Genomic DNA, 17,712 nt, shown 5'->3' with positions numbered 1-17,712 from the left:
TCCCCCATTTTGTGTGTACGCACTTTTCTCCGCCTAATTTGGGATCTATCAAACCAAAACTTGTCGGGAGTAAGTGCAAAAATTTACGACCAGTCCGACCATGGCGTACCGGCATTTACACGCTTTTTGAAGAACAGGAGGAATTGGCGACGCCGCTGCAGAGTCAGAGAACTGCAGTATGAGAGGGAGATTTTTTTCCCTTGCATGTAGGCTACACCTCTTCCACAACCAGTCTGTCCAGTCTGGAAAATAATTTCTGCGACGTGCGTGTGTTACGTAGCCAGACTGGACACACACAAGCAAGCAGCAAGCCCAATAATGTCGGCGCAAATCAAAGCAAATGAGAAAACATGATCGATATTTTTTGTGTGAATAATATTTATTGTATTTAACAAAAATGGGTGCTGCCCAACATCATTTTAGGAAAAGTCACAGACTGGTGGACTTCAATGTTTTTTTTTGTTTTTTTTTAATATATATGCACAAATGAAAATCAAATCTTCCAGTGAACGGAAGTTGGGGGTTAGTGGAAAGGGGTGCAAAGTACTACTAACTAGCAGTGGAAACCCTGCTTTAAATTATTATGACATAATCTAAAATAAGGGGCAGAATAAATATGATTCTTATTCTTTCTGTTCTGTTTCATTTAGATTTGGGAGTTTTTTGTATTTATTGAAGCCTTTCAATGCAAGATGATGTTTCTGACTGATATTGCCGTGTTACCGTGTATCTCGCTTTCAGAGAAATTCCGCTTCTTTCTCCGCTCTCCGTCCGTCTATCTATTGTCTTCCCCGTCTTCCACTGACGTCATTCCACACGTTTCCAGAGTGCACATGGCTACTTAATATGCACGTAACTGTTTTGCATTGACCATATATGGTTGTGTGGGGCCGTTTAGGGGGCTGGGTATGAGGCGTGTTCTCATCCACGCTTTTCTCAGGTCCGGTGTGATCTATCAAGGGAAATACCGTGCAGCCGTGTGTACGCGGAGTTTGATAGATCTGAAAAGAGTGTATATTTTTTGGTCGTACGCACATTTTGCCTTTCCGTCGTACTGAAAATTTAAGAGGACTTTTACACGCTCTTTGATAAATGAGGCCCCTGGTGGACAAGTTGTGACCTGCACATTCACCACACTATGAAATAATAACGGAATGTTACGAGACAGAGTTGTTTTTGAGGTAAATTAATGCAAAGCCACTGATGCGCGTTCCCGTCGGGGGCAATTTTTCGGCAAGCAGTCTCTTTACGGCTTTGCGCACGCTCACGCATCGTAAGTAGTAACGTGTGCGTAGGGGCCGTCATCTCGCACTGGGGCCTGTGGTTCGGTTGTGTTGGTGTGAGGCCCACAATCCCAACTTTCTGTTTTTTGTATGAAACATGTATTTTTTTTTTTTTGATTTTCACCAAACCCTGTTCATCAACACAGAATCAGCTAATAAGATATCAATCAATAAGGATGAATACTGTAGTTCAGTATTTAGAGTAGCAGCATTAACTGCTATGATTGCTGTATTCTGTTTGAAGTGTTCAAAAGTGTTGGAAATTTAACATGTTCTTGTATTTGTTGTAGAGTATGAATATGAAATTAAATTGTATTTAAACAGCAACATGTTTTGCAATAACATACTTGCCAGATGCCAGCAGGTAACATGTCCTCAGCAGGAGTCCATTTTTGTAGTGATTCCCATGTACACTGCCAGGACTGTTCCTTCTCCTTATCCACATGATCCCACAGTACACTCGCCTTAGCAGAGAGGAGCAGGGATATTTATTCTGGGGGTGGCTTACATATTTCTGACACACACACACACAGTCTGCATCTGTCTCCGAAGTGCTGAGTTGTCTATTCCTTTGTTGACATGCATGTGTGTGTGTGTGTGTGTGTGTGTGTGTGTGTGTGTGTGTGTGTGTGTGTGTGTGTGTGTGTGTGTGTGTGTGTGTGTGTGTGTGTCAGGGCGGAGGGTTAATCTTGTTGGCTGTGGATTCTCTGCAACCTGCTGCCACCCAGGAACAAACCGCCAGACTAAGCTCATTTCTCTCTGTCACTCTGTGTCTTTCAGTGTTGCGTGTGTGTGCGTGTGTGTGGATGAACTCCATCACACTTATCCAATTTTTTTTCTAGCAAGTCCTTCACTGAACATTTCACACACACACACACACCTGTTCACCTACTGTACACAGACATCACATGTTCACATCAAGCATAACATGACTCACATCATGATTACTGGTGTCAGAGCAGCAGCAGCAGCAGCAGCTCTGTGGAGACAACACCTTGTTTCAAGAGAGGTGAGAGGACACCAGATCAGTCTGGTTTGAAGATGACAGAAAGACTATGGTAAGTCAGTTAACCACTCTTTAAAAGCTTCAGGGTAACAAGATCTGTCTGAGGAGAATCCTGGGCTACAGCAGCAGAGGACCACTCCCTGTCACCAAGAACAGAAACTGCACCGGACGGATGGATGTGGATTAGTGCTGAGGCAGGGGGCGATAGGTCAGAGTCTGAATCCATGGATAATGATACCCAACAGCAGTGACGGCTGGTATCAATGGGCTAGTGGGGCTAAGCCCTCCCTGCATTACACAACAAAAGATGAGGAAAAAATATTATATATAGCCTATATTATATTCTCTAAATAACATACAAAAGATTGTTTTAAGTCTTAGTAAAATCGGAACTGGCAACAATATTAAATAGTTTCGAGAAAAACACAGGATATCTCTAAATGGGCTAATTTTAATCAGCCCCAGCTCACCGAGTCTGCTCTCATTCATTTTCCAACTGTGGATGATTGACAGGTGCCAGGTCCCGCCCTCGCCATTGACCGACTGTTGGGGCTAATTTCATTCAGCCCACAGGCCGAGCGGTTCTGACCAATCAGCAGCGGGCTGACGCAGGGTCAATGATTGACAGGCGTCATGTCCCGCCCCTTTGGTTTACTTGTCATTGGGGCTAATTTCATTTAGCCCAACACCGCTGTTTTCAGACCAATGACAGGAACCGGAGGAAAAGTTGTGTTGTTGTGGGAGGGAGAAGACAGAAACAGCGGCGCTAGGCGCTAGCATCACAGGTAGCAGCATACTTTAGTGCTCTAAAGTAACTGTCTTTGCTATCATGAACGAAGTGGAGAATCTAGTTTCTAAACTCACCAGGAGCACCATGACATGGCGATAACAGACCAGAAAGGCCGTCGATATGAGCTGCATCGTCTTTTTAATTGAGCAATATCGTCGGGTGTGTGTGCGTGCGTGCGTACGTGTGTGTGTGTGTGTGTGTGTGTGTGTGTAGGTGTTTGTTTGTGTGTGCGTGCGTACGTGTGTGTGTGTGTGCGTGCGTGCGTACGTGTGTGTGTGTGTAGGTGTTTGTGTGTGTGTGCGTGTAGGTGTTTGTGTGTGTGTGTGTAGGTGTTTGTGTGTGTGTGCGTGCGTGAGAGAGAGAGAGAGAGACTGTGTGTGTATGTGTGAGATAACCAGGTGAAGCTTTTTTTTTTTTTTTTTTTTTTTTTGGACTAGACCCTTCTACTTAATGCAGTGTGTAGGCCTAGTTAGTTGCTATACTTTTGTGAGATGGGATAACCCTAACTTTTAGCTGTGTTAACCATTTAATGGGTATAATTTATTTATTAGCCCACCCAACTAATTTGACCACCAGCCGCCACTGCCCAACAGTCTGTTACACTGTTGCTGCTGACCATGTTCATCAGAATCAAACACGTAACTGTCAAGCCTCGTCCTGGATGAGTCATGTTTTTGTGTTTTCTTGTATGTTGTCATCTTATTTTGTAGTATTTAACCTCTCTTCTTGTTTCAGGTGTCGTGACCTCCTGCCCTCGTGTTCTCCCATGTGCTGATTGCAGCAGCCCCGCCCTGATTGTTTGCACCTGTGTCGTTGTCTCTCCTTCCCCTTGTGTATTTAGGCCTTGTGCTTGGTGTTTGTCTTTGCCTGTTCGTCTTGTCAGTTCATCAAGCGTCCCAGCCGTCAAGTCTGTCTTCTAGTCATGTATTCTAAGCTTTGCTTTATTTTTGCCTCAGTGCCAATAAACCTGGTTCTTTTGCTAACTTACCCCTGAGTCGAGCTCTTGAGTCCTGCAGCCACTGAGTCGTGTCAGTAACCAGTTATCTGGGGGAGATAAGGTTGAGTTACAGTTGCTCCTTTAGCAAATATAATATATATAATATATAATTTTTACTTTATTTTGTAGTGCCTTCTTTCAGCAGGATAATCCTCCAAGTCACACAGCTGAAATCTTAGTGAATGTGCAGCTGACAAATCTGCAGAAAAGGTGTAATGAATCAAGCCAACATCACAGTCTGCAAGGGAGACGCTACCGCATGTGCAGTTCTCATAAAGTGCTCAATGAGACATAATTCAGAGTGAATGTACAGGACTACAGCTAGAAAGTAGCTGCAGTCAAACATGTATAATCAAAAGCACAGAGCCTCCCTGTGGGAGTCATTAGTTGGTGTTCACAAACCTTTTTCAACCTATACTAGGACTGTTTGAATGATGGTTTCATTATAGGCAAGAACAATAAGAAAAAAAACTTGTGTTATCAGTTCAAATAGACTGTGTTTGATCAGAAGTGTAACTAAGATGAAAATCAGGTTTATACGATTCATTAACTTTCTCTCATTGCTGCAGACTCAGTGTCTAACATGGTGCAGTTGGAATATGACCAGTCGTGTGATTAATCTGGCATGTATTTATCTATTAATGAAACACTATCTGCACTGCTGTGTTCATTCTGTGACTTCAGCTAACTGACTGCTGCTGAACAACATGGACTCCACACACTGCCAAGACTAGGGAGGAGGACAGAGGGGGAGGTGGGGCAAATCTCAAGCAAAACAAGAGGCCAGAGGGCGGTGTCAGTGTCACTTCTAATTAAATGATAAAATCATAATGGGGGATATTCATTCTCTGAGGTGGTCATGAATGTATTTACTGAATTCATTTAGTATAAATAGGAGTTTAAAAAAAACTTCTACCTGTTGGTGCCGTTAAAGAAAAGGCAAGGCAAATATATAGCACAATTCATACACCAGGAATTCAAAATACCTTACAGAGGCATAGAAATGCATTAAAATCAAAAACAGACAAATAAAGATAAAAGGAAGAAATAAGACAGAAACGTGAGCTTAGAATTATAAGGTTCTATCTCCGTTTAGGGTAGTTCCGAGATATTGAGCATCAAAGTTCCAACTCGGCTTGTGTTTTGGTTGATAGAACCTTTGTATTTTATGAATAACTAATCAAAAAATGTTGAAAATTTAATAGACCACTAATGGATGATATTATGCAAAAAACTCAATTTTGAAAAAAATGGAGATAGAACCTTATAATTCTAAGCTCACGCTTGGAATGATAAAAAAATATATATATTAAAATCCACAACTGAAAAATACATTTAAAAGAAAAAGAAAGAAAGAAGACAGTAAAAAGACAATAACATCAATTAGAATGATTAAAATCATTAAAATGATATATTGAATTGACTTCTATGATCTAACCACTTAAACATTCCATCCAATCAAATCCAGTTGAGAGATAGCTTGTTAGTCTGGCTGACCTCCACCAGCAGGAGGAGAGGAAACAAAAAAAACCTGTTTCCTCCAAACACAAACACTGACTAATGGACAGAATATGAGGGAGGGCAAAACTGGGATGAAAAAAGGAAAAATAAATGTGAAGGAGGAGATATGTGGGCAGAGAGAGGTGTAATAAAAGAGGGGGTGATGGATACGAGGGAGGGGGGGAAGCAGTAGTTGGCAGGAAGGACTGGTGAGGTGAAATTACCTACCAGCAGGAATTCATCCGTACAAACCTACAAAACACCACACACACATACAAGGTGTGTGCATCACTGTATTGTTCTGAATCAGTTTCATGAATTGGATGGAGTGGATGATAGCTGAGGATGACCTGGTGGGTGAGATGTCACTCCTCAGGGGTGGAGGAGGAGGACCATGGGTGATGGAAGAGCAAGTGTTAATGAAATCCCAGCATCCATCAGAGATGACCGCCCTCCCCCTCCTCTCCCCCCCTGCTCCTCTCCCCCCAGCAGCTCACACTATACCAGCAGATCCTGGCTGTGTTTTTATGTCTGCACTGTAAACGTCAAACTGGGGAAATGTATTCAAAGCCGTGTGTGTCTGTGACAGTACCGAGTCACACAGAGCGTAGCTGGCTTCCAGAGGGTATGTTCTTCATATTTCATCGCTAGGCCTACCTACTTTCCATGAGGAAGAAAAATGAATATGAATGTGAGCACACTTTCCTCCCTGGCTGGCGCACCCACAGACAAGCTGGAAATTCAAAATTCATACAGTTGAGCTTCAAATCTCTCTCCCTCATCACAACAGGAGCCTGTAGTTGACATACACAGAGAAACTGATCATACATAATAACACAAGTTGCCCTCACACAACTGTTCTTATTGAGTCTTGTGATTGATATTATATAGTGTCATATATAAACTTTTTATTTGTGATGACTATTATTTCTAGAAGTTCAGCAGATATCCAACTGTGTTTATGATCCAATATTGAACTCATTAAGTGCACTAGTTAGAAGTTTTCCTTTTTTTTATTTACATCCCTGAGTTTGAGGCATATTGTTTTAGGGCTGTTGTCATCAAAGGTCAAAGGTCAAAGGCTTCATGAAAAAACTCTGAAACTTGAAGCTCAAGTGAGCAGTACAGCTACTGAGGCAGGTAGCGCCACATTATGTTATAACGCCCCATTATGTAATAATATAATAATTATTATAATAATAATCTGCATCTGTAATAATAATCTGCCACATTTTGTAATAAAATTCCTGAATATGTAATAAACGTTGCTGCATTTTGCAATAAGTTGTTACATAATGCACCAAATTATTCCTTTTTTTCCATAATAAAAGTGCATCACCTGCATTTTGTATTAATTTGGTGCAATATCTAACAACTTATTACAAAATGCGGCAAAGTTTATTACATATCGTGTCAAGAATTTTATGACAAAATGTGGCAGATTATTACAAAATGCAACGTTATGAGGTGAAAATTTATTAGGCTACATTATTACATAATGCAGCGTTATTACGTAATGTGTATATCTTATAGCAGAGATGAGTAACATGTAATTAAACACATATCCTGTCAGAAAAAAAAAAAAAAACATTCAACAGCGTCACTTAAAAAACAAGTGTGAGGAACCTTCATGAGTTCAAAGATCTGAAGAATTCATAAGGACTTAAAAAGACAGTGGAGGAAGGACCATGGTGTAGATCAGAATCTGACTCTTTTAAACCAACTTTATTTATAACACATGGACAACTCTTCATCTGCTAAGACAAAAGAAAGAGGACTGAGATGTGGAAATAAGATGGCATGGTAAAAAAAAACTAGACAGAGCCCTTAAGATGACAATTAAATGAAGAAATTGAGCAAGTGATTGGAATAAATTAAATTCAGACATAACTTCATCCAGGCTCCTGGCAGAGGAACATCTGACATTTCTATACAATTGTTAAATAAAAGAAAGTTCTTGTTAGTGCATTTCACAGTGGGAGGGGATTTAGTGAAACAACATGGATGTACAGGCTTTGGTATTTAGTTATGATGATGATGTTAACCAAAAATGAATCTGTCTCCATGACGACTCCTACCTTGTCACATTTAAAAGGGAAAAATAGAAATCTGCATTCATTGATTTCAGGCTAGGATTTCCATTCAGTTCTGGATCAGGTCGAGTGGCTCTGACCAGGTCAAACTACAGTGCTGCTGCTGCATCACCTTTAATGATGCTGCAGCAAGGAATTGTGGGATATCACTTCTCCTCTCCTTTCCTAAAGGAAGGTCCAGTGTTGTCTCTGCTAAAGGAGATCAGGTAGGAAGCAGTGAAGCTCCTGCAGCTCTGATACTTCACCTCACTTTGTTCACTTTGAACCTTCCTCTGATTAACAACACTTTTTGACTGCAGCCCTGGTCACTGTCTCATTATCTCTACAAGATCGGTAGTGGCAGTTCAGCTTCTCCTCACAAAACAGCGTGAATGTAAATTCAGTCACGAGCCATCAGCCATTACGATGCACATTGAAACACTGTAAAACTTTATTTGCACTTGTTTTAATTGAACTAATATGTATTGTAAATAATTTCTTTGTGTGATTTGTGTCATCGCTGTTTACTGTCAGCATGATATCAGCAGCAGAATACTGACAGAACACACCAGGTGTCAGGACATTAAACACACTGTAGCGCCACATCATGTAATAATGTAATACATTTTCACCTCTTTATGTAATAACACCGCATTTTATAACAAGCTGCCACATTTGGTAATAAAATTCTTAAACGGAATACGTAATAAACTTTATCGCATTTTGTAATAAATTCCAACATATCGCATCAGTTATTACAAAATGCAGGTGTTGCACTTTTTCTAATAAAGTTATTGTAATAATTTGGTGCATTATGTAACAACTCGATTTTGGGTTAGGGTTATATGACTTATGATGTATTATCAAGTGTTTGGTTCAACCTGCTCTTGTTTAGGGAAAGAAAATCACAATAATTGAAATATAAAATCGCAATACTTGGTAAAATCGAATCGCAATACTTGTTTAATCAGAATCGCAATTTAAATCGAATCGGGACCCAAAAATCGTTAGAGAATCGAATCGGCACAAAAGCATATCGGCCCAGCCCTAATTAATATATGTATTTATTACAGAATCTAGCGTTATTACATCATGAGGTGAAAATTACTATATTACTACTATTACTATATTATTATTACGTTATTACACAATGTGGCGCTACACACACATATCAATACAGCTAGTGAATCAGTTTGTATCATAACTGTATGATCCCATGAGAGCTGACATTTAGAGCAGCAGCAGGGAGCCACATGTGGAGGTAATGACCTTAATGATGGCTCTTCACTCTCATCACTTCCACCTGAGCTCTTCCTGCCCCAGCAAATCACAACGTCTGAACGTGGAGACCGCTAGTGGTCCTCCTCGTACAGGACTTCGTCGATGAGCACGTCGTTGTCGTCGACGGGGATTTCCCCACACATCTGCTCTTTGAAGGCCAGGCCGATGGTGTAGGGCTTTCCTTTGGGGTGTCTGAGGCAGCGCTCCAAGTAGGTGTCGTAGTAGCCTCTCCCTCGACCCAGACGCCTCCCCATCTTGTCAAAACCCAGGCCTGGCATCAAGATCAAATCCAGACCTCCTGGAGAATGAGAGCAGACACAAGGTGGGTTTACATAGACACAAGAATTAATATTTACATTATACATGTCCATTAATATGTACCGGTACTGTCCCATTTTTTTTTTAAAGCAGAAGTAAGCGATCCGGTGGTTTTGGCTAACTTCTTGTCAGCAGATGGAGTTAGCAGTCCCCGCCCTCGTCCCTACGTCACCACATTCAGGCGCATCCCTTGGCTGCACACACAGAGAGGACCGCCCCTTTATGCCGTTCTCTCTCCTCATTGGATAAAGGCTGTAGGATACAAGGAAAGTTTTCTCCTCGGCTTACAGCAGAGCAGAGTGACTGACAGACCCGTGTTTCAGACCAAACACTCTATATAAGTGATTGCTGTCGGAAGATATAACTATTTAAGACTTATATTAACGCAAACATTCCGCTTAGTTCTGCTTTAAATAAAGAAAATAAAATTGAAAATTGTAATTGAATTCATTATGAATGAGTCTTTTGGGTTTACTGTGTTCTGAGAATCAATGCTAGTGAGCTGCGTCGAGTCTGGGCTTCAACACCTGCTGGTCCGGTACGGTCAGAATGTAATTTTGAGGCCCGTTGAGAACTTGTCACCAGACAATATTCAGTTTCACCATTTACATGACACAATTTTAATTTCTTTTGGTTTATTCCACTTCTTTGGCTTGTTTATTCTGACTGAGCTGTTTATATGGAGCATTTTCATTCGGTTTTGATGTCTAAACTGATTCTAATCGGAATATTTGGCTCCATGTAAACCCATCAGTCATCAGGAAAGATACAGACAGCAAACCACAAACGCACAAGGTCTACAGGTACTCTGCAGCGGAGACACGGTGGCCTACAGGGCCAAGTGAAAGAGTTCCTGTAAAGTTCCTGCCTCCTCAGTTTTACCAAGAACTTCCTTAGTGGAAACGAAGGCTATGTTTACACTGAAAAGATCTGAACAGAAAACACAAAAGTGGTGTTGCGATCTCACTTTTTATTCTACGTTTAGACAAGCGTTTTTTGGGGGAAATCTGCTTGCAAGTGGTGAATTTGATGTTGTATGTACGCCAGGCGCACAATGCATACGGGATGTGAGAAGATCAGAGGATGCATTTTTACTAGTGATGTCAAACGATTAAAATATTCAATCGCGATTAATCTCATGAATGTCATTGCAAATGAATCGCACATTTTGGTAACACTTTGACGCCTATCTCTACAACGCATTATAACCATACTTATGAGTTATAATGCAGTTATACCACTGTATAACTATAGTTATAAACAATCATAAATGATCATAATGCTTTATAACAATAGGCTTAACACTATTAAGCATTTTATCATGACTTATAAGGTCAGGTATTATACAGTAATACGTTATAATTGTTAGTAACTCACTGACAATGCCCAAGTCGATAATGCATTATAAATATAGTTAGAATGTGTTATAATTGGCTTATAAACATGTATAACTATCATTATAAACACTCATAAATTATCATAAGGCTTTATAACAATAAGCACAACACATCATAGAGCAATTATAACTCTATTATAATACTATATTTTATTATAAAGCCATTATAAAATACTCTATAATGTGTTATGCTTATTGTTCTAAAGACTTATGATAATTTATGAGTGTTTATAATGATAGTTATACAGGTTTATAAGCCAATTATAACACATTATACCTATATTTATCGATTTGACATTGTCAGCGAGTTACTAACAATTATAACGTATTATAATACCTGACCTTATAAGTCATGATAAAATGCTTTATAGTGTGTTATGATTATTGTTATAAAGCATTATGATAATTTATGAGTGTTTATAATTACAGTTATACAGTGCTATAACTGCATTATAAGTATGGTTATAATACGTTATAGAGACAGGCGCCAAGTAAAGTGTTACCCACATGGTTATCTATTCCAAATGTCCAGGGTTAGCGCCCGCCGATCAGCAGTTGGTTAGGTCCAAATAAAAACTGCGTTTTTCCTGCACTTTGAAGGGCTGGAAAAAATTCTATTATAGCGAACAATGGAACTGTGTTTTTTTTTTCAGGTAAAACCTCTTTTAGGCCGCGAAAATAGGCCGTTTCTTTGGCTCTGTTCACAACACTGTATGTTGTAAATCTCTGGGCAGGGCTATGGGCTGGCGTTGCTAACGGGAGGAGTGCAGAGAGTCTTCTACTGCAATTAAAGTACTTAGGGGCTATTTGTAGATCATACAACCCCACTTACAACCCCCAAAAATGCTACTATCCCTTTAAGCCAAAAAAAACGCTGTCACCGTCTGAAAGAAAGGCACATCCGATGAAATATTTTGTTGTTTTCGATCGCGTGTGTTGTTGTGTAAACAGGCCCTAAAGCCTTCACAGACCAATCAGGAAGGAGTCTCAGTCTGTGAGTCAGTGAGGGTGGACATTAGTATCAGAACACATATTTACAGCTCTGGAGAGCAACATGGATTCCCCCATCTACCCACAACCAGTCAGCTGGGATCGGCTCCAGCCTCCGCTGCACAGATAAGTAATACAGCCCATGGACTGGATGTGCTGCACTAGGTTATGATGATATGAGAGCAGATCAGGGCCCATATTTATCTAGTGTCTTAAATTGGAAATCAGTCCAGGCTGGCTAAAACATCACAGAGTGACACAAATGTTGTCCTACTTTTAAGTTCAGGAATAGAAGCATTTTATCAGTTTTCTTCAGGAAACTTCCTGCCAAATTTGTGAGATTTTTTCACACTAAACTTGTGCAGAAAGTAGAAAACACTGGTGAATGTTCTAATCTCTCCATGTTAAACCTACATCAGGCATGGGAAAGCTATAACTCCACAAAGAGCCGGTGTGGCTGCAGGTTTTCTTTGTGGAATAGCTTGCCCATGCCCGACCTACATGATAGTGAGGAGGAAAATATTTTATTGGAAACAACCAACGGCTTGTGCAGCACCTAAGCCTCACACAGCGATAATGATGTGCAGCTGCAGTCATGCGGATTTCAAATTACCCACCAAGCATGAGAATACAGTAGGTTTACATTCTAATTATTGTCTTCTAAACAATGTGGGTCAAAGGAGAAATAAATGACTTCCCCACCTGTATGGGCAGTAAATTGTATATATAGTATAATAAATTATATAATAACAAACATTAGATAACAGTTTTGAGGTGCAGCTCATGCACTAAAAGGAAAAAAAATCAACCATCCTCTTTTCCAGCTTTTTAAATATGAGAATATGATATATTTGAATTTCTGTCTCTATCTGTTGGTAACACAACAGTTCATTATGTTACTATGGGCTGGGGAAATATTTGGATTCTACTCAAGGAAATGTTAAAGGGATAGTTCACTCAAAATTGAAATTTCACTCATTATCTACTCACCCTCATGTCGACTAAGGGCTGGGAGAAGTTTCAGAGTCCTCCGTGGCTTCTCTGAGTTACAGCGGGGCTCCGTGCAGCACTGCATGTCCATATGACGGTAGCAAATGGATACCACTTTTCTTCGTCCAAAAAGACACACCAAAAAACATCCAAATACCTCCACACAGCTCGTCTGTAATGTCCCTCTTGTAGCCCCAACATGAGAAATTGTTCCGAAAAAAATTAAATAAGTCTATATTTTAAGCTTGTTTGTAGCGGAAGCTCAGTTCACTGCTTTGCCTGTGTCTGTGCAAATCTCGCACGATTTGCATTGACACCCAGTTCACGGCTCCGCAAAACACGCGAGATTCCGGCAGAGCAACACTGGGAGCTTCCGCTACAAACAAGCTTAAAATATAGACTTATTTAATTTTTTTCGGAACAATTTCTCATGTTGGGGCTTCAATACAAGAGGGACATTACAGACGAGCACTATGGAGGTATTTGGATGTTTTTTGGTGTGTCTTATAGGACGAAGAAAAGTGAGCTCCGTTCGCTACCGTCATATGGACATGCAGTGCTGCACGGAGCCCCGCTGTAACTCAGAGAAGGCACGGAGGACTCTGAAGCTTCTCCCAGCCCTTAGTCCACATGAGGGGGAGTAGATAATGAGTGAAATTTCAATTTTGAGTGAACAGTTAGTACAAAACGCTGCTGCTCGCCTTTTAACTGGAACACACAAGAGGGAGCACATTACTCCCATTCTGGCCCCCCTCCACTGGCTGCCTGTGCACTTTAGAGTTCATTTTAAGATTCTTTTATTTGTTTTTAAATCCTTAAATGATCTCGCCCTGCCTTACCTCTCTGAGCTGCTCCATCCTTACACTCCTTCCCCGGTGCCTCAGGTCAGCTGACCAGCTGCTCCTGGAGGTACCGAGGTGTAAGCGAAAGCTCAGAGGGGATAGAGCCTTTTCCACTGCCGGTCCCAAACTGTGGAATGACCTCCCTTTGCACATAAGACAAGCTCCCTCACTGTCCATTTTTTAAACTCGTCTTAAAACCCATTTTTATTCCTTGGCTTTCAACCCAGCATGAGACTCTGTGTGTTGTTATTGTTTTTTACTGTTTATATTGTTTTTATTTATTATTTCTTATGCTTTTACTGTTTTTATATTGTTTTTATGTCTTATGTTCTATTTTCACTGATGTAGCCTACAGCACTTTGTTCCAGCTGAGGCTGCTCTTAAAGCGCTTTATAAATAAAGTTGAGTTGAGAGTTGAGTTGAGAACTATCCCTTTAACATGAGGACACAGGTCAGATATTCAGAGAACCATGGTGCCTGCATGACAGGATGATGCTGAGAAATGTTGACATTCACTCAACTGTAGTGACACAACGGTCAGACCTGATCCTGCAGGGGGCGCTCACACAGGAACACTGACGTCCTGCTAGATGCAGGCAGCAGCTCAGATGAACTGACTGCAGGTCAGTAACTGGACCTGTACAGGCACTTCTCTGATCTTCAGAGGAACAACGGCTCCATCTGCTGGCCATTCTGTGTCATTCCACTCTGGCTCCACAACAACTCCACGCACTGAGCACAGTTTTTTTTTTACAAGTAGATTAAATTATGGGATAAGCCACTTGCTACCAATTACACACATTTGCGATAAATGCTGCATGAGCAGAACAAACATGGACTTTTCACCCTCCTCTGCTCAGGCAGCGACCCTGCTGAACTCCACACACCACCACTTCTACAGCATCACTGCACTCATTACTGCTCTGTTAACTGCTCTGCTATGGTCATTTTATTTGCACAGGCAGAACCACCTACACCAGGGGTGTCAAACTCATTTTGGTCCAGGGGCCACGTACAGCATAATTTGATCTCAAGTGGGCTGGACCAGTAAAATATCAGCATAATAACTTATAAATAATGAGAACTCTAATTTTTCCTTTTGTTTTGGTGCAAAGAAGTAGGCCTACAAGAACATTATTAAGATGTTTATAGTTAATGAAAAAATATGTGCAATTTCATCTTATGCCTGATCAGTCCTATTATACTTACTTTTAACCTGCACTCATCTGTAAATCGTACCATTGTGACAATAAGGAATATTTAAGCTTGACCAAAATAGTGATTTGAGTTGATAAATTGATGGTAAATTGATGTCGACTGATATTAAAATAATTATTGTGATAGGATTTTTTCTCATATTGCCCAGTGCAATAGTGAACAAATAAGATAACATAGCCATAGGACTGGACCTTTGTGCAAAAAATTAAATGCATAAATCAATTTAAAGTTGAACATTTCTGGTTTGCTTGAGCCTATTTTATGTATTCATTTCACAGGTAGTTATTAAATTCATTAAAGACGTGGATTTAAAATCATTGTTTGTTTTATTTTATGGCCTTGCTGCCCTGGCTTTGGGCGTTTGTGCCCTAAAAAATTGACGAAAGGCCAAGTGGCCCTGCCCCTAAAATGACGGAATTCCAGGCCTGATTGCTGCACTTCTGGTCAGATACTAACTACATTTCATTGGCTTGTTACTTGTACTCAGGACAATGACAACAAAGTCTAATCTAATTGAATCTAATCATTTAGTTCTTCTCTGTGCATTACAATTGCATTTTAGACTGTAAATGATATAATGTGTGTATTTTGTGCGTGTCAGTGCCGTGTACAGTGCGCTACCTCCAGCCAGTGCTTCCTCTCTGCTGTGGTCGTCCTCAGCTGGCTGCTGGATGTCCCAGGAGGTCAGAGGCAGCATCTCCATGTCCTTCACACTGTGGAGCTGCAGCATGTCCATGTGATTGTTGCTGCTGTTGTATTTGGGGATGAAGCAGCTTTTACCCATTTTAAACACATCCTTGATGATTTCATTGGTGCGTACTTCATCGTTCATGCTGAGAAACACTGCGATCCGGTTACAGGACACGTACTTGGGATGTTTGAATAGCTGCAAGGAAATACATAGAGAGGAAGGTCAGGGGCAGGGGTCAAAATGATGATGTTTGTCTTCAACCTGCTTGATCACATAACAGCATATTCCCTTGATGCCTCTGACCTGTGATTTCGGCACTTCACCAGATCTCACAAGTTAACTAGATGATTGACTTGATTAACTGAAATCTTGACTCCACCAACTTAAATACTTAGTATGAACTTTTCCTTGTGATCCATCCAAACTTTTTGAGTGATGCTTGGTTGAAGACAAAGACAAAAGGTAACACTTTATTTGACGGTAATCTAATACATTATAACCATACTTATAATGAGCTATAATTTTAGCACTGTATAACTATAGTTATAAACAATCATAAATGATCATAATGCTTTATAACAATAATCATAACACACTATAAAGCATTTTATCATGACTTATAAGGTCAGGTATTATAATACGTTATAATTGTTAGTAACTCGCTGACATGCCCACATCAATAATGCATTATAAATATAGTTATAATGTGTTATAATTGGCTTATAAACATATAACTATCATTATAAACATTCATAAATTATCAAAAGGCTTTATAACAATTAGCATAACACATTATAGAGCATTATAACTCTATTATAATACTTGACCTTATAATCCATTATAAAAATATCTTTGATGTGTTATGCTTATTTAGGAGTGTGTTTATAATGCGTGATAGAGATAGGCATCAAATAAAGTGTTACCAAATTAAAATATGGCAATGAATGAATGAATACGTATTTTCATGTTCACAGACAACAAAACTCACTCACTCACTTTCTTATTAAGAAAACTGTTTTTCATACAGTCTATAATGACCTTTAATCCTGACCATGTTCAGCATGAACATCTCAAACACCGATTGAGATTCACACATGACAGTCCACTTATGTCTACTGTAACTTCAACATCAGTTACCATGGTGATTTACCTGGGTAATAAGAGAATCACTGTTCCAGAATTAAACCTAAAGTTACCTCGATAAACCTGAAAGCCTGCTTCACCGCAGAGCTCAGATCAGCTGATCACTGGGTGTCTGTCTACACTACAGTAACCCCGTCCAGACTAAGTTCAAAAACACAACAACATTAACAGTTAGTGAGACGACCAGTAGCAGAGAGGTTCCTTCTACCTGACTTTACACTGATGTGAGAGCAGCGCACTGACTGATGAATTCGGCTCCATTTAGAAACATCAGTTCGCTCTTTCTCCGCATTATAAATCCTCCATTTTCATGTCTGCCTGGCACAAATAGTTTACCTACACATAGTCACGTGTCATTGGGAGAGAAACCAAAAAAGATTCATTCTTTCTATACAAAAGCTTCATTTTACAGGACATATCAGCCGAAAAGACATTTAAGCCCATAGCAGGGAGTCTAACAGATGTTGCGTTAAGGCTCTCCCCGTGAAGAGAAGTACGCTACCAGAAGAGAGAAACGACGCTTCTATAGTAAGAGTTTACAATAACCGACGACGCCTCTCTTCTTCTCTTCATCACGACCTGAACTTAGTCTTACCTTTTGTGAAACGACCAGGGACTGTCGTTGTTTCTCCTCGTTACTCAGCGCTAAGACCCGTCGCTTTATTTCTTTCCGCAAAGTTTGTTTTGCAGCTCTCAGTGCAGCCATCTCGGCTCTGCTCACGGTGCAAGCTAAGCTAAAAGAGGGACAGTTTAACAGACAGCTAGGCTACGTGAAGTGTGTTGTGTGTTACTGGTATTTCGACATAGCGTTTTGGTTCGTGTAACTTTCTACAAGTTACACATTAACTATCACAACAACACATGGCTGTCATGTTTAGTGGAGGTTCAACACTTTACGACAACCGTGGGCATCTACGTGTGCCGTAAATCGTCATGGCGCATGCGCGACTTTTCGGGGCGTGTATTTTTAAACATTCCCTTTATTTCCACAAAAAATCCACAACTGCACAACGGACCACAGGAATGGTTCAATGGGTTTAACCCATAAGGACCCACGGTGACACGGGTGTCACACCGCCTTCAAGTGTCCTGGAAAGCCCCTTACACATATTGATGTTGAACTTTTAACTCATGAAGTCCCTAAGTGACATCTACTCAACATCCTGGTGCAGTCACATGACTCTCTGTGAATCTC

General features: G+C 40.4%; 1 protein-coding gene across 1 annotated transcript; it reads right to left on the bottom strand.

The window, feature by feature from the left end:
* Positions 1 to 8,472: 8,472 nt before the first annotated feature.
* On the bottom strand, positions 8,473 to 17,331 carry mthfs (5,10-methenyltetrahydrofolate synthetase (5-formyltetrahydrofolate cyclo-ligase)). The gene is made up of 3 exons (XM_083995455.1): positions 17,113 to 17,331; positions 15,305 to 15,569; positions 8,473 to 9,227 (listed from the first exon to the last, which is right to left on the bottom strand). Exons 1-3 carry the CDS (start codon positions 17,221 to 17,223, stop codon positions 9,001 to 9,003), a joined length of 603 nt encoding a protein of 200 aa, XP_083851581.1. The 5' UTR covers positions 17,224 to 17,331; the 3' UTR covers positions 8,473 to 9,000.
* Positions 17,332 to 17,712: the final 381 nt, after the last annotated feature.

This window comes from Trachurus trachurus, assembly GCF_905171665.1.
Source record: "Trachurus trachurus genome assembly, chromosome: 3".
NCBI classification, from domain to species: Eukaryota; Metazoa; Chordata; class Actinopteri; order Carangiformes; family Carangidae; genus Trachurus; species Trachurus trachurus.
Note: the sequence above shows the minus strand (reverse complement) of the source record. Positions and strands in the feature narration are given on the sequence as shown.

Excerpts from the sequence above, each read along its gene's own strand:
- mthfs (XM_083995455.1), bottom strand. The coding sequence starts at position 17,223 with ATGGCTGCACTGAGAGCTGCAAAACAAACTTTGCGGAAAGAAATAAAG. Across the intron at positions 15,570-17,112 it reads CCCTGGTCGTTTCACAAAAG|CTATTCAAACATCCCAAGTA; the intron begins GTAAGACTAAGT and ends ATTTCCTTGCAG. Across the intron at positions 9,228-15,304 it reads AGAGGAAGCACTGGCTGGAG|GAGGTCTGGATTTGATCTTG; the intron begins GTAGCGCACTGT and ends CTCATTCTCCAG.